This window comes from Carcharhinus amblyrhynchos, chromosome 11 (genome assembly GCF_965287045.1).
Source record: "Carcharhinus amblyrhynchos chromosome 11, sCarAmb.v2.hapA, whole genome shotgun sequence".
Classification (NCBI taxonomy): Eukaryota; Metazoa; Chordata; class Chondrichthyes; order Carcharhiniformes; family Carcharhinidae; genus Carcharhinus; species Carcharhinus amblyrhynchos.
This window is the reverse complement of record NC_137334.1, coordinates 87,399,649-87,423,514: the sequence shown is the minus strand read 5'-3', so window position 1 is coordinate 87,423,514 and position 23,866 is coordinate 87,399,649. Positions and strand designations below refer to the sequence as shown.

Below are 23,866 nucleotides of genomic sequence, written 5' to 3'. Positions count from 1 at the left end.
GTCTTGAACATAAGGTAACTATTAGGGGTCCGTCATTTAGGATTGGAAAAAATGTGAAGCTATGGAATTCTCCACTGCAGAGAATTGTCAGTGCCCGGTTGAGTAAATGCAAGACAGATGTTTGGTGACTAGAAGGGAATCCTGGGATATGGGGATAGGCAAGAAGCAAGAATTAGAAGATCAGCCATGATCCTATTCAGTGGCGGAGCACGATTGATGAGCCAAATGGTCTATTGCTCTTATTTCTAATCTGATGTTCTAAGCAGCTGAAATATAACTGACCTGCAAATTTAAATTTTGTTCTAAAGCTATGCACGAAGCCACCAAGAAGCTGTCGGAATTGTTGGAGGAAATTTACGAGCCAGACTGGGTTGGCAGAGAAGATATTCATTCGATTGTAGAGGTTAGGTGCTTTTTTTCACTGTTTGCATGCTTTCATGCCACTTGCTTCCCCCATATCTCCATCTTGAGTTCAGGGGCAGCCTTGAGCTTTGCTGTCTTCAGCACCAATCTATCGGAATCAGTATGAAAATAAAAAGCAGGGACTGACATCTGCATTTACCTCTGAATAAGCTGTTATCTTGTTTAAAATGACAGTTGCTTTAAGCACTTTTAGGAACAGTAGATTTGTTTCTGTACCTGCTGATGTAACTAATTTTGGCTGTGTAATCCTCCTTGGCCTGTTAATGACTTGTGTAATCCTTCTTGTCCTGTTATAACTCGTTTTACAAGTGGAGGAGAAATAAAACAACTTTGCTATTTCCCTTGAGTTCTTAAGAATGAAAATCTTGTTGAAACAAAGTTCTGAGAGCACTTTTCAGGGTAAATGCTGAGAGTCTTTTACTCTCGGTTGGGGAATCTAAAACTAGGGGCCGTACTCTCAGAATAAGGGGCCAGTTATTTGGGATTAAGATGAGAAAGTTCTTTTGCAACAGATTTTTGGGCATGAGTCAAGGGATAAAGCAATAATTTAATGTACTATTGTCACATGTATTAGTATATATGGGCAGCACAGTGGTTAGCACAGCAGCCTCACAGCACCAGGCACCCAGGTTCGATTCTCAGCTTGGGTCACTTTCTGTGGATTCTGTACATTGTCCCCATGTCAGCATGGGTTTCCTCCAGGTGTTCCAGTTTTCTTCCAGTGTGAAAGACGTGCTGGTTAGGTGCGTTGACCCAAACAGGCATTGGACTGTGGATACTAGGGGAATTTCACAGTAAATTCATTGCTGTGTTAATGTAAGCCCGTATTAATAATAAACTTCACAGTGAAAAGTATTTTCTTGCACGCTATACAGACAAAGCATACCATTCCTAGAGAAAGAAAGGAGCAAATGCAGAATGTAGTGTTACAGTCATAACTAGGGTGTAGAGAAAGATCAACTTAATTCAAGGTAGGTGCATTCAAAAGTCCTGATGGCAGCAGGGAAGCAGCTGTTCTTGACTCAGTTAGTATGTGACCTCAGACTTTTGTATCTTTTTCCCGGCAGAAGAAGGTGGAAGAGAGAATGTCCAGGGTGCTTGGGGTCTTTAGTTATGCTGGCTACTTTGCAAAAGGTAGAATAGACAGTGTCAACGAATGGGAGGCGTGATGGATTGGGCTACTTTCACGACTTTTTGTAACTTCTTGCAGTCTTGGGCAGAGCAGGAGCCATACCAATCTATGATATAACCAGAAAGAACGCTTTCTATGGTGCATATGTAGAATGCACGAGAGTGGTAGCTGACATGCCAAATTTCCTTAGTCTCCTGAGAAAATAGAGGTGTTTGTGGGCTTTCTTAACTATTGTGTGAGCATGGGGGGGATCAGGACAGGTTGTTAGGGATCTGGACACTTAAAATCTTGAAACTTTCGACTATTTCTATTTCTACAATATTTTATTTCTACAATAAAGTGCCATCTAGATGAAAATTCAGTCAGGAATGATGGAATCGGCTTACTGTGGCCTGCTCGCCATTCTTGTGTTCTGTTCTCATTTTTGCACAAATCTTGTCTAATTTCAGAATGGTGATCTTCTCTGGACTGACTATCATCAGAAGCTGGTGGATCAAGCTCTCTTGACATTAGATACTTATCTTGGCCAATTTCCAGATATCAAAGTGAGTCAAATTAGTAAATGAACAAAATTCATTATTCCCACTTCTTAATACGTGACTAACATTCTCAAATGTTTATTGTTTATTGATGAAATTGTAAATAGTTTTGACATTTCCTTTAAATTGTGTTGCTGTGAAATATTTCAAAGGTGTTTGTAGATTACTGGGTTACATCTTTATGGAACAGTTACTACATATTTATTTGAGCAATGATGAAGCTTCTAATTTGCAATGTTGAAGGAGAAGAGATCGGGTTACAAATGTTCTGATTGAACACTAGTTAGGAGGGAGGATATTGTTGTTGCCTCTGTTGAGACTGATTTATGTTTGATCCACCAGTTGAAAACTGCAAAGAATGATGTGACAAATTTTCACATTTAAAACTTTTATCGTAACAAATGACTAAAAGGACTAGTTACAGCACTATATTCTTTTTGCATGCAACTTATGTGAAAGGGAAAAAGTTGCTTATACTTACTCTCATATCGTACTCCCCATGATGTGGAGATGTTGGCTTTGGACTGGAGTGGGCACAGTAAGTCCAACACATTTATTTGGTATCACAAATTTTCAGAATGCTGCTCCTTCCTCGGATGAATGATGAAGGAGCAATGCTCCCAAAGCTTGCACTCCCCATGGAGTTGCAGTCCACAGTGACTTCAGTTACATAATTTCCTGTCTAGCTGTGGTGAGTGATAATCTTCAGGCTGTACCCTCAGTCTTGGGAGAATTTTCCAAACCCTTCACTGACACTAAAACCTGCTCCAATGATTCTTCTCCATTCCCACCCTATTTTCTCCCTCCCCGGTCACATCAGGACTAATGTCCCAGATTTTTATTTAGATGGCTCGCTTTTTAACAAAAGACTGTTTCCTGCCCACCCGCATCTGGCTTGGTGAAACACCCACAGTCTCTTTTCTCTGCTGCCCATTGCCAGCTGATGTTCTTTCTCGCTCCTGCGCATTACTTTCAATACAACAAATTACACGTTTATTGTCATTGAATAATGAGATCCAGATAACAAAATGAACAAAGAACTGCACAGCACAGGAAACGGGCCCTTCAGCCGTACAAGCCCACGCCGCCCATTTTAACGCTGAGTGCCCTATTCAAGTCTTTTGTCGATCGCCGTTTTGTCTACCTCTAGTGGACTCCACAATAAATGGGTGCAAATTTAGGGAATTATATGTGCGCCAGATTAAGGGAGATCCAATTCAGGGACAACTTATTGTCACCAGTCAGACTAAAAAGCACGTTTTTGGGATGCGGGAGGAAACCGGAGCCCCACGGAGAAAACCCACACAAGCATGGGGAGAATGTGCAAACGCCCACAGACTGATCCAAGCCGGAGATCTGACCCGGGTCCCTGTAACTGCACAGCAGACAGTGAGATAGAGTGAGATATTTGACAACTTCAATATGGAAAGGGTTGTGCCTATTCACCTTGATAAGTGAAATCTTTTCGTGACGCTCCATTTTACCAACTGCATTTCTTGTGTAGACTCGCATTGCGAAACGTGGCAGGAAGCTTGTTGACTACGACAGTGCAAGGCATCATTACGAATCTCTCCAAGGTGCAAAAAAGAAAGATGATGTAAAAATAGCCAAGGTAAATATCTTGTATATTTATTCAGAAGGAGGCAATTTGGCCTGTCATGTCTGTGCTGGTCTTCTGAGCAATTCAATTAGGCCAACTTCCATCCTCTTTCAAGTATTTATCCAATTCCTCTTTTAAAGTTATCTTTTTGCAGGAATTCAAGGTGATGGCAAATCTGTCCAATTTAAAAAAAAAATCTCCCTTCTGTTACATATCTTGTGTGTCCTACAGTTACTGACCTTCCTGTCTGTCACCCTCAGTTTCTCAGCCACCTCACTTGTTCTGTGGTAGGTAATGTGTGCAAGATTTGATAAAATAGTTAATTCATTTGTTAACTTGAAATGCTTATTTATATTGCACAGGGATGGAAGCACTTGCTGAAGTTTTAATTATGATGACCAGAAATGAGCATGGGAAAGTATTTGATAATGACATGACTGGTTATAATGATGTGCCTGAGAAACCAGGGAGTAATCTGATGGAACTGCAGTGATTTATTTTGTTCTGCATCGCCAACACTTTGCTTGTGTTGATTTGCTGCAAATTGGCAGATCCTTGGAGATCACCTGAATGGGTTGACACTTAAAAAATTGAAATGTCATCTGTCATTTTGATAATGAATTTTTTGCTCAGAAAACAGTGCTAAATTACGCAATCCTTCATCCTTGCATTTGTCTGGTCTTTCCAAAAGAGTCGCATACTCAAGCTAATTTTCCTCTGTGTTTCCTTTCACTCCAGGAAATGTTGTTGCTGGATAATCCTGAAAATGTATTTGACAAACTTCTGTTCTTATGTAGTTTGCAGTCGAAATGGACTCTAACCCTAACCTGTCGTGCTTGGCTGGCAGCTCTTGAGATTTTCACTCTGAAGTGTTGTTTGCACAATGGTGCCAGACTGTCTCAATTCACCTGTCAAATTCTTAGTAACTATATTTTTGTGTAATGACGTAGAATATTTTTGCAACATGTCATGCCACTATGTAAATAAACTTTATAATTTGGTAGATGAGTAATGAGTTGGTCAAGCCTGTTCTGCCATTGTTAGATCATGGCTGATTTGCACATCAAATCCTAAAACTTTCTGAGCGACTTGATTTACTGGTCCAGAGAGAAATCGTGAAACTAGATGATTGCAAGTCCACATGACTATTGGCATTCAAAGTTACTCAGAATCGCAGAAGACTATGTGCAGAAGAGGCCCCATCGAGTCTGCACTGATGCATAAAATGCCCTAATCTGCCCACCTAATCCCACTTGCCAGCACTTGGCCCGTAGCCTTGAATGTTATGGTGTGCCAAGTACTCATCCGGGTATTTTTTGAAGGATATGAGGCATCTGGCCTCCTCCATCCTTGCAGGCAGTGCATTCCACTGATATGTTGTTCAAAATTTATCAGGGGGGCCTAAATCTTGATTGCACTGTACCAATGGATAGAACCGATGCAAAGAAATGTCTGAATATGGAGATTCTTGTAACCATCGCCAGGAAGGATGGAGAGGAGAGCCCACTTTGGTTTCTGTATGCAGTTGTGTCTGGTGTTGATGTGTTAAAGTTCACTCAGTCTGGGTTATGAATCTATGGATAGTGATGGTAAGAAGCTTCAACGTTCTTGCCATGTGTGGCTGATCAGGATTCTCTCCAACTCTGCCTACTGTTTAAAATCTTAGAGTGCAGAAGGAGGTGGTTCTGCCCATTGAGGCTGCGTTGACCACAATACCACCCATGCATTTATCCTAGCTAGTCCCCTTGACACTAAGGGGCAATTTAGCATGGCCAATCCACCTAACCCGCACATCTTTGGACTGTGGGAGAAAATTGGAATACCCGGAGGAAACCCACACAGACAAGAGGAGAATGTGCGTGGAGTTTGCACAGTGTCTCAAGCCTGGGTCCCTGACGCTGAGACAGCAGTGCTAACCACAGTGCCACTATGCCACCCTCTTATTCTTATAAGGATTTTCAGGTTGATAATCTGATTGGCTGCATTAACAATGTTCCTTGATCATTAAGTGCTAGGGTGGAACTCAAACCTAGAGCTTCTTGCTCAGAGGGAGGGATGCTACCCATGGTGCCACATCACCACCTTGTCCAGTTCACATTGCATTAATGTTGCAGGCAATGCCCCCTTAATATGAAGAATGAAAATCTGGAACTCCCTCCCCAGTAAAGCAGGGCAAATAGAAATTTAAAGACTTGCGATTGTTGTTGAAATAGGCAAGCATATTAAAGGGTTTGAAACAGAGGTATCCAACAGGTGTCAGCATCTCTGGTAAGGCCAGCATTTGTTGACTGACTTGCTAGACCATTTCAAACAGTCAACCATGTTGCTGAAGGTTTAAAGTCCCATGTCGACCAGATTGGGTAAGGATGGCAGGTTTCCATCCCTAAAAGACATGACTGAACCAGAAGGGTTTTTACGACAATAAGATGTGCAAGCTAGAGGGATTGGCTGTGCTAAATTGTCCTTTAGCATCCTCGGATACGTAGGTTAGAGGGATTAGCAGGATAAATATATGGAGTGATGGGAAGAGGGTGGGATTGTTGTCGATGCAGACTCGATGGGCCGAATGACAACTACCTGTACTGTAGGGTTTCTGTGACAATCATAGCTTCATGGTCACCATTACTGAAACTAATTTTTGGTTGCATATTGTGTTAATTCAATTTAAATTCCTCCAGCTGCTGTGGTGTGATTTGAACCCGTGACTCCAGTGCATTAGGCTTGACCTTCTGGATTACTAATGCATTACCACAATGCCACCATCTCCCTGTATTAATATGCAGTGCAACCATAGTCTCATTGGATGAACGTGCTTGTGGGGCTGTGTTTTGACTTGGAGGATGTGGGTTATATATGTGACTTGTTAACTGTGATCCTGAATGTACATAGTATGAAAGTGAGGTTGACGTTTTAATCTGCATTCAATCGTGTTGCATCTCTACATGGAAAGTACACAAGTCCTTGTATACAGAGCTTCTGTGGAGAGAATTGAATTTTAAGAACATATACTTTTACCCCTCTTTTCCCAACCTTCCAAAATGAGAATTTAACCAATTCCAGTTTTTTTTTGTTTTTCAGCAAAAGAAATCGCAGAATCTGTAGTGTAGAAGGTGACCATTTGGCCTGATGAGTCTACACTAGCTCTGATAGCATTCTACCTAGTCCCTCCCCCCCTGCCTTATCCACGTAACTGCACATTATTTCTGTTCAGATAGTCATCTGTTATATATTTAAGCAATTGCAGATTTTAAGAGCCAATCGCATGATTTGATGGTGACGTCGTTAGAACATAACATAAGAAATAGGAGCAGGAGTAGGCCACCTAGCCCCTCCAGCCTGCCCCGCCATTCAGTTAGATCATGGCTGATCTGATAATGGTTCAGTTCCACTTAACTGCCCATTCCCCATAACCCTTAATTCGCTTATTGGTCAAAAATCTATCTATCTGTGACTTAAACACATTTATCGAGGTAGCCTCCACTGCTTCAATGGGCAGAAAATTCCAAAGATTTGCTACCCTTTGGGAGAAGAAGTTCCTCCTCAACTCTGTTCTAAATTGACTCCCTCTTATTTTGAGGCTGTGCCCTGTAGTTTTTGTTTCCATTTTAAGTGGAAATAATCTCATTGTTTCTACCCTGTCTAGCCCCTTCACTATCTTGTATGTCTCTAAGATCTCCCCTCAGCCTTCTAAACTCCAGTGAATACAGGCCTGTTGCACAGGCTGCTGTTTTAGTTTCAGTTGGTACTCTGTACGGGCAAGAACTCCTAAAATAAACCTGTTGTGTGTTACTTTGGATCTATGTGGGCAAACCACACTTTTTCTTTATAATCCACTGCTCCTAACATAATTGGGACATTGCACAATCCAGTTCCCAATTGATCCTGCCTCCATCATCTCCTCGGGAAGTTCATTCCAAACTCCAACTTCCTTTTGGGGGAAAATATTTCCTTGTATCTGTCAATTATTTTGAATCTGAGAATGCAATATTGAAATGAAATCTTGTTTTGACTTTTTTTTAGGCATTATTGGCTGCTCCTTCTGTTCTCTCTGATCCCCAGCCTTTTCTTGCATTTCAGTACCTGTTGCTTCTGGCTGGGAAATTTTGTTGGAGCTGATGTGCTCTCATTTGCACCCCTCCAATCCCAGTGGAAGATTAAAATGCATGTTGGTGACACATGATACTCCTCTTGACAGCTGTGTGTTGTTCAGAGACCCCAAGAAGCTGCTTGCCAGAAGAATGGCAGTTTTTAAAAACTGCGTAGTCTGCCGTCTGGGAAAACGGAAAAACAGCCCAAGGCTGCTCCTCTGCATATCTCTCCAGGGATCCCTTCAGCAAGGTTCATGTGTGTGGACTTTGGGGTACAGATAGAATTGGGGGTATCTGTCAGTACTTGCTGATTGTGTAAAGAAAGACTCATTTGTGTGAAGGAACCATATTTCCTAAGTTGCTATCTTCATCTCTGGATGAAATTCTGATCAGATCAGAATATTTTCAGACTCATTACTGAGTCAGTGGAATTATAAGATTACAAGTATGAAGATTCTGTCTTCTGGCCCTTTTTCAAAACTGCTGTCACACTAGTCGCTGCAGGATTGTGTACAAGCACCAAGATATTTCTGCATTTTCATTAATGGCAAATAGATTTTTGTGGTTGGGGCACGGGGTTGGCAGCATGGGGAAATGCATAAGTCAAAAGTGACAGTGCAGTTCTGGCTACCAAATGCCCCAGAGATATGGGTGCAAGAGCCTTCTTCGGCAGACTCTTGTCCCACTGGGAATCCTCAAAGTGTGCAGTGCAGAAACTGACCCATTGGAGCAAGAGGCCGACTGTGTTTAGAGATTTGTTACTGCTACTAACCTGTTGTGTAAAACTGAATGCAAACTTTTTCATACACCACCCCCTGCTCCCCCAACTCCTCCTTGTTGCCTGGAACACTATAACAAATGGTTGTAGTGGTGGTCAAACCTCTACATGTGAATCCTGGACTAAAGCCAATCCTGACTGCTTACACCACATGAGTTATCTGCAAATCACTCGCCTTGTGCACTCAAGTTTATGGCCTTGTTGCCTCTCCTCCCAACTAAGCACGTTGTCAGCTTGCTCTTGAGAGTCATCTGGGGAGCCTGGACTTTGCAGCCACATGCTAAATGTGTTGCATTATTGAGATTGGTAACTTATTGTGACTAACTGCTCTTCTGTCTTATTAACTATTCTTTGCAGCTGACCTGCTCTTGTTTAATTGTGTTGCTGGGAAGTCTATGAGAAGCTGGTGTATCTGTGGCTCGGTGCTGTTGATTAATACAATGTTGTTCCTCCCTGCCCTTCTTGTACCTTGCTCCCTCTCTCACCTCCCCACTCCCTCAATTCCAATTTACCAAGCTGTTGCTCTTGCTGTAATCTTTCTGTGTGCTTTTTTTGTGTTTATTTTCCTCCCTAGCCTGTCTCGTTGCTTGAGAAAGCTGCACCTCAGTGGTGCCAGGGGAAACTTGTGGCGCATATCGTTGCTCAGTCCAACCTGCTCCGAAATCAGGTGACCACGTTGTTCCCTTTTTTGCCTTGGTGTGGTGTATCTGTAGCTGTGCTTTACTGTCCACCTGTTTGTGATGTGATAGATGTTTTAAGCTCTGTGTTTTCATCTCGAACACTTCAAAAGCTGCAGTTCGTGGCAGACGGTGTAGCTCCGTCTTTTGTGTGTGAGATTATAGATAAACCAATTTTGTTTCTTTCCCTGTCTCTACGAGAAATATATATTTAGCAGTGCAATAGCGAACAAAGACCCTTAACAGACCTGGGGGGGGGATAAAAAGCTAGCTAGTTCTTGTCCTATGGTTTTGTGCAAGTCGTTTGATATTTGTGCCCAAGTTTGGAATTGAGGTCATTTCACTGATTAATGTTAATCATGCTGAGTTGAAAGCAAGTTGATATTTAACAGAAGCCTCATATTTTCAGGAAATCCTGCTCCAATCTCTATGAAGCCCATTGTTGAAACTGTTGTAAACTTGGTCTGTGACTAGTTGATTGTGCTTCTATTGATTCCTTCCTAACTCAATGGGAATCATCTCGAGTGTTAACCTGCTCTGTTGGGCAGGATGTGGGTAGTTGAGGAGGAGGAGGAGAAAGTGATCACTGGATCATGGAAAGCCGGATAAGCCAGTACCCGACCAGTGGTTGGGGCGCAAGTAGAGGGAGGGCTTTACAGCCAGGTATTTTTATATTACTAACAAACTAAGCAAGTTTTTCATCCTTGTGCTGTTCAACCACCAAATCCATAGAAACGTAAACATAGAAAAGAGGTGCAAGAGTAGCCCATTTGGCCCTTCAAGCCTGCATCACTATTAAATATGCCATGGCTGATCACGCGCTTTCAGTATCTCACTCCTGCTTTCTATCCATACCTCTTGATCCCTTTACTGTAATTGCCATGTCCAGCTCCCTCTTGAAAATATCTAACAAACTGGACCCAACAGTTTTCTGTGATAGAGAGTCCCACAGGTTCACAATTGAGTGAAGTTCTTCCTCATCTCATAAGAACGTAAATAGGAGCAGGAGTAGGCCATCTAGCCCTTCGAGCCTGCCCCGCCATTCAATAAGATCATGGCTGATCTGAAGTGGATCAGTTCCACTTTCCCGCTTTCTCCCCATAACCCTTAATTCCCCTGACTATCAAAAACCTATCTACCCGTGACTTAAATATATTTAGCGAGGTAGCCTCCACCACTTCAACGGGCAGAGAATTCCAGAGATTCACCACCCTTTGAGTGAAGAAGTTCCTCCTCAACTCTGATCTAAACTTCACCCCCCCCCCCCCTCCATGGTCCTGAATGGCTTACCCCTTATTCTTGGGACTGTGACTCCCTAGGTCCAGATTTCCTTGACATCAGGAGCATTCTTCCCGCATCTAACCACTCTAGTCCCATCAGGATTTTGTTTCTATGACATCCTCTCTCATGCTTCTAAATTCCAGTGAGTACAAGCCCAGTCAATCCAGTCTGTCCATGTGTCAGTCCTGTCATTTCGGGAATCCATCTGGTGAATCTTTGTTGGACTCCCTCAATCCCAAGAATGTCGTCAAGACTAGGAGACCAAAGCTGTACACTATACTCAAGGTGTGGCCTCATCAAGGCCCTGTATATCAAGACATTCTTACTCCTCTACTCAAATCCTCTTGCTATGAAAGCCAATTGAAGGAACAGCAACAGTAACAGGCCCTGCGACAGTTTTTTTCTTTTTAAAATAATTTTCTAGATGTAGCTTTGCAAGACAATCATTTATTTCCCATCCTGAGTTGCCCCAAGAAAATTGGTGATGGACTCCAACAGGAGCCCTTGTGGCTGTTCTTTGTGGTATTTTTTCACAGCTGAGTGACTTGGCTGTCTGAGGATGCTTGACAGCCAGCTGCCAGTTGAAGTGGAAAATACTATGATGGTTAGGGTTGCCAACTGTGATTGAATGTATTCCTGGAGGTTTTGCCACATGACTTTCTCTACCCCTCTCTCTCTCTCTCTCTCTCTCTGTCATTAGTCAGTGAACACGTCCGTCATTGTGACACACTTCCCATGGCAATTGGAAAGCAAAAAGATTCATTACCCAGCTGGATGATACTTGACCAGGTCACGAGAAATGATCAAAAAATGAGCAATTCTTAATGTCACATTTATTTTCCGGGGTTGCACATTGATGTTATGGAGATTTGATGTTCTCGTTCTTGGAGACTCCAGGCCAATCCTGAAGAGTTGGCAAGCTTAAGGATAGCTGGAAATCAAAGTAACCACTTAACATGCTGCAAATAGTCAGGAGGCTGCGGAGAATGTGGGAAGAGAAGCTATTAATGTTTCTATTCAATAACCTTTTTGTTCCACCGTGAAACGGTAACTCTTGTTTCACTCCCCAGACGCTGCCTGGCTTGTGTATTTCCAGGTTTTAATCGGGGCACTGGGGTAGCTTATATAGGCTGGACTGGGCAAGGATGGCAGAATTCTTTGAAAGATGTTGGACAACCAGCTGTATTTTTGCAACCCTTCCAATCTAATAATAACTTCGAAAGTAGTCTGATTTTAAACTATCATGATGGGCTTTTTAAAATTAATCTTTTATGAGGTGCCAGTGACACTGGCAAGGGCAGCATTTGTTGCCTCTTCCTAATTGCCTCAAGATAGTGGTGGTGATGAGATGCCTTCTCAAACCACTGCAGTCCATCTGTTTCTAGTCCAGCCCCCTCTATTATCTGCTTCACCACTGTGTCCAGTCTGAATTTTCAGCTCCCTTTTTAGATATGCAATCTGGACCCTGCAGTGAGTTTTATTTCTAACCACTGGCTTTGAGGCCTGCCCAGATTGAGATGTTTTCTGCCTGTGAAGGAGCATGGAACTATACACCACAAACCTAATCCTAATTGATAAGATTATCAACATTAGAAAATTTCCATTCTGTAAAGGGGGGGAGAAATGGAAAACATTTCCATGTGTATCCAGTACTAGAGTGAGTCACCGGAATAACCCCAATATGAAATTTGGGAGGGATATTTTTACCCAGGAAGTGGGGAAAATGTGAAACGCTTTGCTACCAGAATAATTAATTGGATAGCATGGATGCATTTCAGGGGAAAGTTGTATATACTTCACCTCTGCCATAACTAGCTGCAGGCTATAACTTTCATGTTAAGCTATGTTGCCAGAGCAATCCTGACTGTGAGTGCTGGTTGGCTGGATGGTCAGTCTGGATCAGACTGATGTCAGTGGCACAGGGTTTGATTTCCCCATTGTGGCTGGGCTGGATTTGTGACTTGCTTCCCTTTCCTTACCCATGGTGGGGTTTGTGGCGTTGAGGGTTGGGTCTGCCATCAGGCAGAGAACTGAAAGAATAACGATACACAAGAGGGGGGAAGGAACAGGAGGATATGCTGATGGGGTTGGATGAAGAGGAAGTGGGAGAAAGCTGGCATCAACCAATTGGGCTATAAATTCTCCACTGTCAATGCAAGCTGCACTGGGGATCCAAAGCTGTCTGACCATGTTGGAATTTTTGTGTCTGAAGTTCTTGGCTGCAAACCATATGTGATTTCCTGCACTTTGCAGGAACAGACAAAAATGAACTTGACTAGTCTACGCCGAGGGGTAACGATGAATTTTTAAAATTTGAGACTAGAAAGAGAAGTGAGAAGTCTCCAGTTAAAGCAGAGGCCAAAAGAGGAGACGTTGGAAAATCTCAGCAGGTATGGCAGCATCTGTAAGGAGAGAGAAAAGAACTGAGGTTTCAAGTCTAGATGAAAGCCAGAAGGGTCATTTGGAATTGAAACGTCAGCTCTTTTCTCCTTACAGATGCTGCCAGACCTGCTGAGATTTTCCAACATCTTCTCTTTTGGTTTCAGATTCCAGCATCCGCAGTAATTTGCTTTTATCCGGATAAAGCAGGGGCTTGGGAGAAGAGATCTATCTATGCTGCCGCATAGAGTTGGCTGTGTGATTATTAGATGCCATGTTTCCTACAATATAGCAAAACCTACATCAAAATGACTTGATTGTATGTAAAGCTTTGGGATGTCATTTCTAATATATATTGTATGATTTGCAGGAATGATTAGTAAGTTTGTGGACGACAAAGGTTGGTGGATTTGCGGATAACGATGAGGACCATCAGAGGATACGGCAGGATATAGATCAGTTGGAAAGTTGGATGGAGAGATGGCAGATGGAATTTAATCTGGACAAATGTGAGAGAATACATTTTGGAAGGTCTAATACAGATAGGAAATATGCAGAAAATGGCAGAACTCTTAAGAGTATTGATAGGCAGAGGGATCTGGGTGTACAGATACACAGGTCACAAAGTGATAATGCAGGTGGAGAAGGTAGTCAAGAAGGCATAGTGTGGTTGCCTTCATCGGCTGGGGCACCAAATTTAAAAATTGGCAAGTCAGGTTGCAACTTCAAAGAACCTTAGTTAGGCAGCACTTGGAATATAGTATTCAATTCTGCTCACCGCACTGCCCAAAGGATTTGGAGGCTTTGGAGAAGATTTACCAGGATGTTGCCTGTTATAGAGGGTATTAGCTATGAGGAGAGGTTGGAGGAACTTGGTTTGTTTTCACTGGAACGATGGAGGTCGAGGGGAGACCTGATAGAAGTCTACAAGATTGAGGTTTATGGACAGAGTGAAAGAATTACTAGTGGGCAATGCTTCAAGGAGATGTATGAGGCAAGTTTATTTTTTACACACAGGGTTGTGGGTACCTAGAACTCGCTGCCGGAGGAGGTAGTGGACGTGACTTTTAAGGGGTGTCTTGACAAATACATGACTAGGGTGGGAATGGGGGGATGTGGTTCCCGAAAAGGTAGGGGGTTTTAGTTCAGTCACTAAAACCTTGGAATATAGGAGGGCCACAGGGCCTGTTCTTGTGCTGTAATTTTCTTTGCTTTTGTTCTAAAAGAACCAAAAAAGAAAGAAACACTTGTGAAATATTTGTGGGCAAGCCGAAAGTATAGATAGCTTTAGAGGCCTGGTGAGATCTTTTCTCTCTTTAACTTGGCAAATACATAAACCTGTTGCAGTAACTCAATAACAATGTTAGTATTTATGCTGGAAATGAACTTGTATATCATGGAGTAGAAGGTAAATTCTCCTTGATGCTAATCTAGGTTTTTGTTAATTCCTTCTGTGCTATTTGCCTCAACTATTCCCTGTGGTGATGAGTTCTACATTCTCACCATTTCCGGGGTAGTTTTTCCTGAATTCCCTATTCGATGACTTACGTCCCTGAGTTTGAACTCGTATGCAAGATCTCTTTTTTGCTATCACTTCACTATTGAACCCCTTCATCGCTTTAAAAAATTTAATTAGCTCTGACTTTTTTCCCACAAGAAGAGAGCCCTGGTATGTTCGTTCTTTCCTGATAGTGCCAACTTAAGAGCTACTTAAAAAGCTCCGTTATTTGCAAAAATCAGTTTTGCTGGTGAAGTGGCCTCGAGGAGGATTTGGGTTTAAACTATAATCAGCAACATTCCTATCAGACAGTTCTGATGGGAGTGCATTTGATTGTTGTGACCTACAACAAGTAATTTTGAATAAAAACTTGTACTTTAGTGTAAAGTGTGTAGCGCACTGAGCGTTGAAACAGCCAATCACTTTACTGACCAGCTACGTACAATACCTGAGTGGAGTAAGTTGGTGATTGAGGGAGATGGAGATTGTTGGAGAAATAAATATTGGCCTGGCCACATGTGCTACCATATGTTGAAGTCTCTTAAGTTTCCTACGTGTGTGACATTTAGTCCGGTAAGCAGTCTTTGTGAATTAGCTAATGTTTTAGCTTAGATCTTCCATCTACCTTGGTCGTTCTTGAAATGTCAATTCAGTTATTTACTGCATATTTTCTTTGTGTTTGAAGGCAGAAGAAGAATTTTTAAAAGCCCAAAAAGTGTTTGAGGAAATTAATATTGATTTGCAGGAAGAATTGCCATCACTATGGAACAGGTGAGTGCTTGGTGTATTGAGTGTTTTTCTATTGTACTGACGTTGGTGCTGATCTAGCTCGTTAGCAGAAGAAGTTTTTTTAATGAAGAGATGAAATCTGTACTTTTTGTAATAGTGGCCCTGGTTTTCCCAAGTCATAGAATCATTGAATCCTGCAGTGTTGAAGGAGGCCATTCGGCCCATTGATTCTGCACCATCCACAATCCCACCTAGGTCCTATCCCATGGGGACCCTAGATAGTCCCCCTGACACTAAAGGACAATTTAGCATGGCCAATCAACCTAACCCGCACATCTTTGCACTGTGGGAGGAAACCGGAGCAGACATGGGGAGAGTGCAAGCTCCACGCAGGCAGTCACCCAAGCCGGGAATCGAAACTGGGACCCTAGGACTGAGATGCACAGTCCAAACCACTGTGCCACCCCATTGTAACATTGCTGTTAATGTAGTAAGAACAGAAAATGCTGCAAACACTCTGAAGGTCAAGCAGTATCTGTGGTGAGACAGAGTTGATCTTATTTCATTGAAGATCAATATAAACTCAACCTTTTGATTAGGCACTTTGTAATCTTCTGCATTTAACTGCAATCCTAATTTCGACCTCTGCCCTGTTCACTTTAATCTTGTAAGAAGTCTGACAACACCAAGTTAAAGTCCAACCCAACCCAGTCCAACGCCAACATCTCCACATCATTTTAATTTTTGCAGGTTTCACTTTTACTTGGTATTTTGTTTTGTTTCATTCAGACAGAAGCTGTTCACATCTTTCTGCCATTCACACCATGCCTAGAGATGACATTTGGTTCCTTACCTGTTCTGTTACCACTCCCCTTAGGCTTACATCATTAACTCTCATTCAATCTCTGCTGTTTTCCACCCAACTAAAGACCTTCACTTTTTGCTCTCCAGAAATTTCCAAGCCTCTTTTACTTGTTGAAACTTATTCCTGCTTTTCTTAGTTCTGATAAAAGCTCATCAACCTGAAACATTAACTCTATTTCTTGCCATAGATTCACCAGGCCATTGTTTCCAACATTTTCTGTTTTTAGTTCAGATGTTCTGCTTTTCAATTGTTTCTGAAACTCTCTAGTCAGCAGTAGACAATGTTTGTCTCCCTTTTTTAAACCTTGCATAGAATTATAGAATCTTGTCGCACAGCAACAGGTCATTCCGCCTGTCATGCTTGCTAACAGTGGTTAGCACTGCTGTCTCAGAGCCAGGGACCCAGGTTCGATTCTGGCCTTGGGTGACTGTGTGGAGTTTGCATGTTCTCCCTGTGTCTTTGTGGGCTTCCTCCCACAGGTTAGGTGGATGGGCCTTGCTAAATTGCCTGTTAATGTTAGAGGAATTAGCAGTAAATATCCTAGAATCATAGAATTCTACTGTGCAGAAGAAGGCCATTTGGTCCATCAAGTCTGCACTGACCACAATCCCACCCAGCCCTATCCCCACTACCCATAACCGTATGCATTTACCCTAGCTAGACTCCCTGACACTGAGGGGCAATTTAGCATGGCCAATCCACCTAACTTGCACATCTTTGGACTGTGGGAGGAAGCCAGAGCACCCAGAGGGTGCAGACATGGGTAGAATGTGCAAACTCCACACAGATGGTTACCCAAGCTGGGAATTGAGCCCAGTCCCTGGCGCTGAGAGGCAACAATGCTAACCGCTGTGCCATTGTGCTGTCCATGTGGGATAGGGCCTGGGTGGGATTTTAGTTGCAGGCTCGAGGGGCCAAATGGCCTCCTTTTGCACCGTAGCGATTCTGATTCAATTAATATCCATTTAACTGCAATTTTCCAGTAACTGAGTAATGCCCAATTCCCCTTCTGGAATGCTACTGTTGAATTTACATTATTATTTCAGGCAGTGCATCGTAGCTCAGTTTTTTTTATAATAGTTTAAAAAAAATCTCCCCTTGCCTTTGATGTTTTTTGCTAATTAGTTAAAACTGTGTCCTCTGGTTACTGTTCCTCCTTGCCAGTGGGTTTGGACATTCTATCAGAATGCGTCGTAGTCCGTTTCCATCCTAATGCAGCTTAGTTGGTCTAAGATATTCTCTTGCTAAGCTATACAGACCAATATATCTGTTCAAGATCTAAGCAAATCATCCAGGGGCAGTGGAAGGCAGTCAATAAACTTTGACAAGGATTTAAAAGGATATGGAATTGAGATTCAGATCAGCCATGTTCTGTGAATGACAGAATATGCCCAAGAGGCAGAATGGCCTACACTTTGTTTCTCCCCTCCTATGTGACACCGTACTCCAATATCCAGAAGGAATCAGTTGGGGACTGATGTTTTTCTTTTATTACTGTCAAGATCTTCAAAACATTCTGCAAGTTTGGTGAAGTGTTTTTCCAACACTATATTATGGATAGTTCTCTGGCAGTGCAGGGAGAGTGGGAGGAGGTGCTACAATCTGACTCCATGCTGCCTACACTAACATTACTCATCTCCAAATTGGACCCAGGTGGGGTGAAGAATTGCTGCCGTAAGTGAGATCGAATGTGTAGCATCTGTTGCCCAAAGTCCGATAAGGTTCAGGCGTATGACTTGGTTTCCTGGATTATTAGTCGGTTTCGCAGCATGTGCTCACTCAAGGGTAGCTTAGTAGAGTAGGTCAGCAAAGAAATTGTTCAGTTTTGTTGGATTCCTACTTTTAACCTTAATCATGGTATTTTCCTGTTTGAGTAACGGTCAAAACTTGAGCACGTTTCCCACATGGGTGAAGCACCCCTCACCCCTCGATTTCGCTGACTTGGCAGTGTTAAAGAACAAAGAACGATACAGCACAGGAAACAGGCCCTTCAGCCCCCCCCAAGCCTGCACCGTTCATTGGTTCAACTAGACCATTCTTTTGTATCCCTCCATTCCCAGTCTGCTCATGTGACTATCCAGATAAGTCTTAAACGATCCCAGCATGTCTGCCTCCACCACCCTGCTTGGCAGTGCATTCCAGGCCCCCACCATCCTCTGTATAAAATACGTTCCTCTGATATCTGAGTTAAACCTCTCCTCCTCTCACCTTGAACCTGTGACCCCTCGTGTTTGTCACCTCCGACCTGGGAAAAAGCTTCCCACTGTTCACCCTATCCATACTCCTCAAGTTTATACACCTCTATTAGGTCTCCCCTTGTTCTTCATCTTTCCATGGAGAACAACCCCAGTTTACCCAATCTCTCCTCATAGCTAAGACCCTCCATACCAGGCAACATCCTGATAAACCTTCTCTGTACCCTCTCCGAAGTGTCCATGTTCTTCTGGTAGTGCAGCGACCAGAACTGGATACAGTACTCCAAATGTGGCCTAACCACCGTTCTATACAGCTGTAACATCAGACGCCAATTTTTATACTCTATATCCCGTCCTATAAAGGCAAGCATGCCATATGCCACCTTCACCACCACCTCCACCTGTGCTGCCACCTTCAAGGATCTGTAGACTTGCACACCCAGGTCCCTCTGTGTGTCTATACTTTTGATGGTTCTGCCATTTATTGTATAGCTTCCCCCTACGTTAGTTCTACCAAAGTGCATCACTTCTCATTTATCTGGATTAAATTCCATCTGCCATTTCTCCGCCCAGTTTTCCAGCCTATCTATATCCTGCTGCATTCTCGACAATGTTCATCGCTATCCGCAAGTCCAGCCGTCTTTGTGTCATCCGCAAACTTACTGATCACACCAGTTACACCTTCTTCCAAATCATTTATATACATCACAAACAGCAGAGGTCCCAATACAGAGCCCTGCGGAACACCACTGGTCACAGACCTCCAGCCCGAAAAAGACCCTTCCAGTGCTACTCTGTCTTCTGTGGCCAAGCCAGTTCTCTACCCATCTAGCCACCTCCTTTTATCTCATGAGATTTAACCTTTTGCACCCACCTGCCATGAGGGACTTTATCAAACGCTTCACTAAAATCCATATAGGTGACGTCCACGGCTCTTCCCTCGTCAACTATTTTTGTCATCTCCTTAACAAACTCCCCCAAATTTGTGAAGCATGACCTCCTCTTACAAAACCATGTTGTCTATCACTAATGAGATTATTCCGTTCTAAATGTGCATACATTCTATCTCCAAGAATCCTCTCCAACAATTTCCCTATCACAGACGTCAAGCTCACTGGCCTATAATTATCCGGGTTATCCTTGCTAGCCTTCTGAAACAACCACATTCGCTATCCTTCAATCCTCGGGGACCTCACCTGTGTCCAATGAAGAGACAAAGATTTCTGTCACAGGCCCAGCAATTTCATCTCTTGTCTCCCTGAGCAGTCTAGGATAGACGCCATCAGGCCCTGGGGATTTGTCAGTTTTAATGTTCCCTAAAAAACCTTACACTTTCTCCCTTGTAATGGAGATTTTCTCTAACGGGTCAACACTTTCCTCTGAGACACTCCCAGTCAACATGTCCCTCTCCTTTGTGAATACTGATGCAAAGTATTCATTTAGAATCTCCCCTACTTCCTTGGGCTCTAAGTAAAATTCACCTCTTTTGTCCCTGAGAGGTCCTTTTTTTTTCCCTGACAACACTCTTGTTCCTAATGTATGAATAAAATGCCTTAGGATTCTCCTTAATCCTGCTGCCTAGAACATTTCATGACCCTTTTTTGCCCTTCTAACTCCCCGTTTGAGTTCTTTCCTACTTTCTTTGTATTCCTCTAGTGCTCTGTCTGTTTTCAGTTGCCTGTTGATGCAAGAACAGGACAGGATGTGAATTTTCAAGGGAGGGATATCTGGGACATAAATGAACAACCCAATTTGGCCAATGCTAGCATTGGCCAAATTGGGTTGTTCTTACGGTGATGCTCACTTGTGCTTTCCTACTTCCTTTTTTGTGCCCCTCCCTCCCCACACCCTGCAAGTGCCAGGTTTAGTTTCCACATGTTCCAAAAAATGGTTCAGAAGAAAAGTGGCAAAGATGTATTTGTGACCTACATATTGTAACCCAGGCCCACAGAAAAGATGGTGGAATAGAAAGAGCAAGTGCAAATTCTGGGAAACCTGAGGTAAAGTCCACAACAAAGGCTCACAGTCTCGGGATTAAAAAAAAATTAGCAAATTAGGACACATGGCAAAATTTTTTCAGTGAGCCTTTAAAATTCTGAGTATGTTCAAGACTCAGGATGAGAGAATTTTGGGTACTATGGGAAAAAGGGATGTGGGGAAAAAACTGAGTTATCTTGCTGAAGGGCAGAACAGACTTGAGAGACTGCGTTGCCTACCCATAATCTTGTATTTGTTACAACCACATGAGATGGGAGGTGAAATGACTTGTCTGTTCTCTCCCTCCATGCCTGACTGTAACAGGGTTTTTTGTGAATTTATAAGGGTGGAGGTATTAACTTAATGTCTATGCCTACACTTTATCTGTTTGTATTTACATGGAATGCCTGTCAGACTTGTTCCTTTGCAAAAAGTTAGTATTTTTATTCAGATAAAAATCCAAACAGGTAAACCCAGGTCCTATCCTAAATAGACACACAAAATTATAAGCTCTAAAGTAGGAATTAAAATTCACTGAGTCCTTTGCTGGCATCCATGGCCCTGGCTTAAACAAAATTCTTCTACGAGGATATTCAGTGGAGTGAAGCTAATGGACAGTTTTTAAAAATGTAATCCAGCTTTTCCAAATGTTGATAATTTAGTACCTGATCCCTTTGCTGAAAATTCCTCCTGTGCTGGAGCTCTTTGGGCAGCACTTTCCAAACCCATGACCATTGCCATCTGGAAGGATGAGACAGCAGAGACATGGGAGCATCATCTGGAAGCTTCCCTCCCAAGTCACTTGCCGTCCTTATTTGGAACTATATTGCCATTCCTTCACTGTCTTTGAGGTAAATTCCTGCAACACCAGGTATACTTACACAGCAGAAATGGCAGTGCTTCAAGAAGGCAGCTCACTGCCAACTTCTCAAGGGCATTGAGGGATGGGCAGTAAATACTTGTCTGGCCGGCTCTATAGGAAATCATTCATACCTCAAATTTGCATCAGATCACCGCTTAATCCTTTAAATTCCAAAATTGTTCAGTGTAATCTGGGAGTGGTCTAACCAGGACCAAATGCTTGTGCATGATTTCTATCTCCTTGTATTTTGGTCATCTATATATAAAAGCTGACAGTACAGTAGCCTCTTTGTCTTGTTTGTACTTGTCCAGAACACTTTATTAAACTATGTATTTGGACCTTCACTACTACTCACTCATTTACAGAGCCTTTGATCTATCTTTTGGTCCGAACAATTGACTTGCGGTAATCTAGCGTTAGTGAATGCAGTTTTTAATTTGGTGCTATACTGTGTATCAATGTGCTCTTTCTGAACAAGTCTATTTGATTTTTCTTACAGCCGCGTTGGTTTTTATGTGAACACATTCCAAAGTATAGCTGGTCTGGAGGAAACATTTCATAAAGAAATGAGCAAGGTATGAGGTAATTACTTGGCTTGATGTTTTGGATTCTAACATTTTGAAAGTGTAGATTTGAGGTTGTCCCAAACTCTGCTTGTATCTTCATCCCTCAACTCGCTGTCCTACATTTTACTCAAGTCAAGCAAAGTCGTGATTTATAAATCTTCTCCCTTCCACCTGCTTGGTCCTCCCCTTGTAGTTTCTTCCAGTCCTGCAATCCTTGCAGATATCTACACTCATCTAATTTATTGCTGTTTGTGCATTCCCATTTGTAATTTCTCCCCCACTGGTGGCTGTGCCTTCAATTGCCTTGGCACCCAACCTCAAAAATTCACACCCGGAATCTCTGCCTTTTAACTCTTTCCTATATTGAAATGTGCCTACCTTTCTGACTGAGCGTTAGGCCATCTGGCTTGCACCTTGAGGTGTTCAATGTCATTTTTATGTTCCTGTGAAGTGCCTTGGGACAATGATTGCAATAAAAGGGCTGTATAAAAGTTTTGTTGTCTAAAATCTGTAAAGGAGGCATTAGATGATTACAATAGGAAGTGTGCAGGGTTATGGGAAAAGGCTGGGGATAAGTTATCATGCTCACTTGGAGAGCTTGTGCAAACACGTTGGGCCTTGTGTACTGTAACGAATCTGTGGAATTTATTTAATGTAAAAAGCTGCAATCTGGTGATAATGGCAACCATCGACTATTGTAAACTTCCATCTGTCTACATGTGAATCCAGGCGTACAATAACATGGTTGACTGTTAACTATCCTCTACAATGGCCTAAAAAGCCACTTATTTCAAGGGAAATTGGGGATGGGAAACAAATGCCAGCCTTGCATTTTCTTGAAAGAAAAAGAAACACAGCTGCATGGACTTGCGCAAAACCTGTCATCCAGAATCTGATTGACAATGGTTCAATGTCTGAATATTCACATTGTTCTCTGCTCTTTCCTGAACTCCCAACTTCCATTGCTCACACTCAAACTTCTGCAGAGAAATGTAAAAGGCAACCCAGCAGTCTCCTCTCAGGGCTGCTGTTCTTCTCTTGCTTGCAGGCTCTTTGGCTTGTGTGTGCTCTTTGCTTTTTTCCTTACTGAAGTTTCAATGTAAATTTACACAACGTAAGTGGAATATTCAGTCCTGCCATTCCATGCAAGTTCCTTCACACTGTGCTTCGTCTCTTTCCCCACTGTGTTTGTTTGTTTATTTATTAGTGCCACCAGTACAGTTACTGTGAAAATCCCCTAGTCACCACACTCTGGCACTTGTTCGGACACACAGAGAATGTGGCACGGCCAATGCACCTGACCAGGAATCTTTCGGAGAGGAAGACGGAGTACCCAGAGCAAACCCATGCAGACATGGGGAGAATGTGCAGACTCCACATGACAATGACCCAATCTGGGAATTAAACCCAGGTGCCTGGTGCTGTGAGGCAGCAGTGCTAATCACTGTGCCTTATTCCTTTCCCCCACGAGTGTTTATCTGGCTCCCCATTTAAATACACCTAAGCTTTTTGCCTTGACAATTCATGTAGTGAGTTACACGTTCTAATAACTCATTCTGACTATCTTATCACCCCTAGTTGTGATGCTCTCCATCCTGAACACTGTTTTTATTTCTCCCCTTCCACAGTTGAACCAAAATCTAGGTGAAACAATGAATCAACTGGAAAACCAACACGTGGGCAAGTCCGTGACACCAGTCAAGGGAGCACAGAGGTTAGTTTTATGTAACATCTCTTTTGTTTAAAAAAAGTCTGAAGATTACTTTGGAATGTTTTTATATTTTGAATCTTTGAAAATATAAACAGGTCTCTTGCCTCAGTTGCTAAACTTGCCACTGTGTGTGCTTGCTCCTCTGAGGTAGTTGACCTTGTCTTCAGGCACTGCATTGAGGGATGGGGTTCCCACTTCCATTGACCTGGTTTTAAAAAAAGAAATGGCAGACTTGCATTTTATACAACACCTTCCAGGATGTCCTAAAGTGCTCTGCAGGCAGTGAAGTATAATCATTGTTGTAATGTAGGAAACCCAACAACCAGTATCATAGAATCCCGACAGTGCAGAAGGAGGCCATTTGGCATATCACATCTGCACCAAACACAATCCCACCCAGACTTGTAACCCCTCATATTTACCCTGCTAATCTCCCTGATATGAGGGACAATGTAGCATGTCCAATCAACCTAACCTGCACACCTTTGGACTGTGGGAGGAAACCCACACAGACACGGGGAGAGTGTGCAAACTTCACACAGACAGTGACCAAGGCTGGAATTGAA

General features: G+C 42.7%; 1 protein-coding gene across 8 annotated transcripts in view; it reads left to right on the top strand.

Moving 5' to 3' along the window:
• Positions 1-23,866, top strand: part of bin1a (bridging integrator 1a) — a 125,572-nt gene that overhangs the window by 59,228 nt on the left and 42,478 nt on the right. For 7 of the 8 annotated variants that reach the window (XM_080199503.1, XM_080199502.1, XM_080199504.1 and 4 more), the window contains exons 4-10: positions 309-403; positions 2,005-2,100; positions 3,599-3,706; positions 9,135-9,227; positions 15,081-15,166; positions 21,523-21,598; positions 23,218-23,303. In XM_080199503.1, coding sequence (XP_080055629.1) covers positions 309-403; positions 2,005-2,100; positions 3,599-3,706; positions 9,135-9,227; positions 15,081-15,166; positions 21,523-21,598; positions 23,218-23,303 — 640 coding nt within the window. The remainder of the gene's footprint in view (positions 1-308; positions 404-2,004; positions 2,101-3,598; positions 3,707-9,134; positions 9,228-15,080; positions 15,167-21,522; positions 21,599-23,217; positions 23,304-23,866) is intronic. The other variant, XM_080199500.1, reaches the window with a different exon arrangement.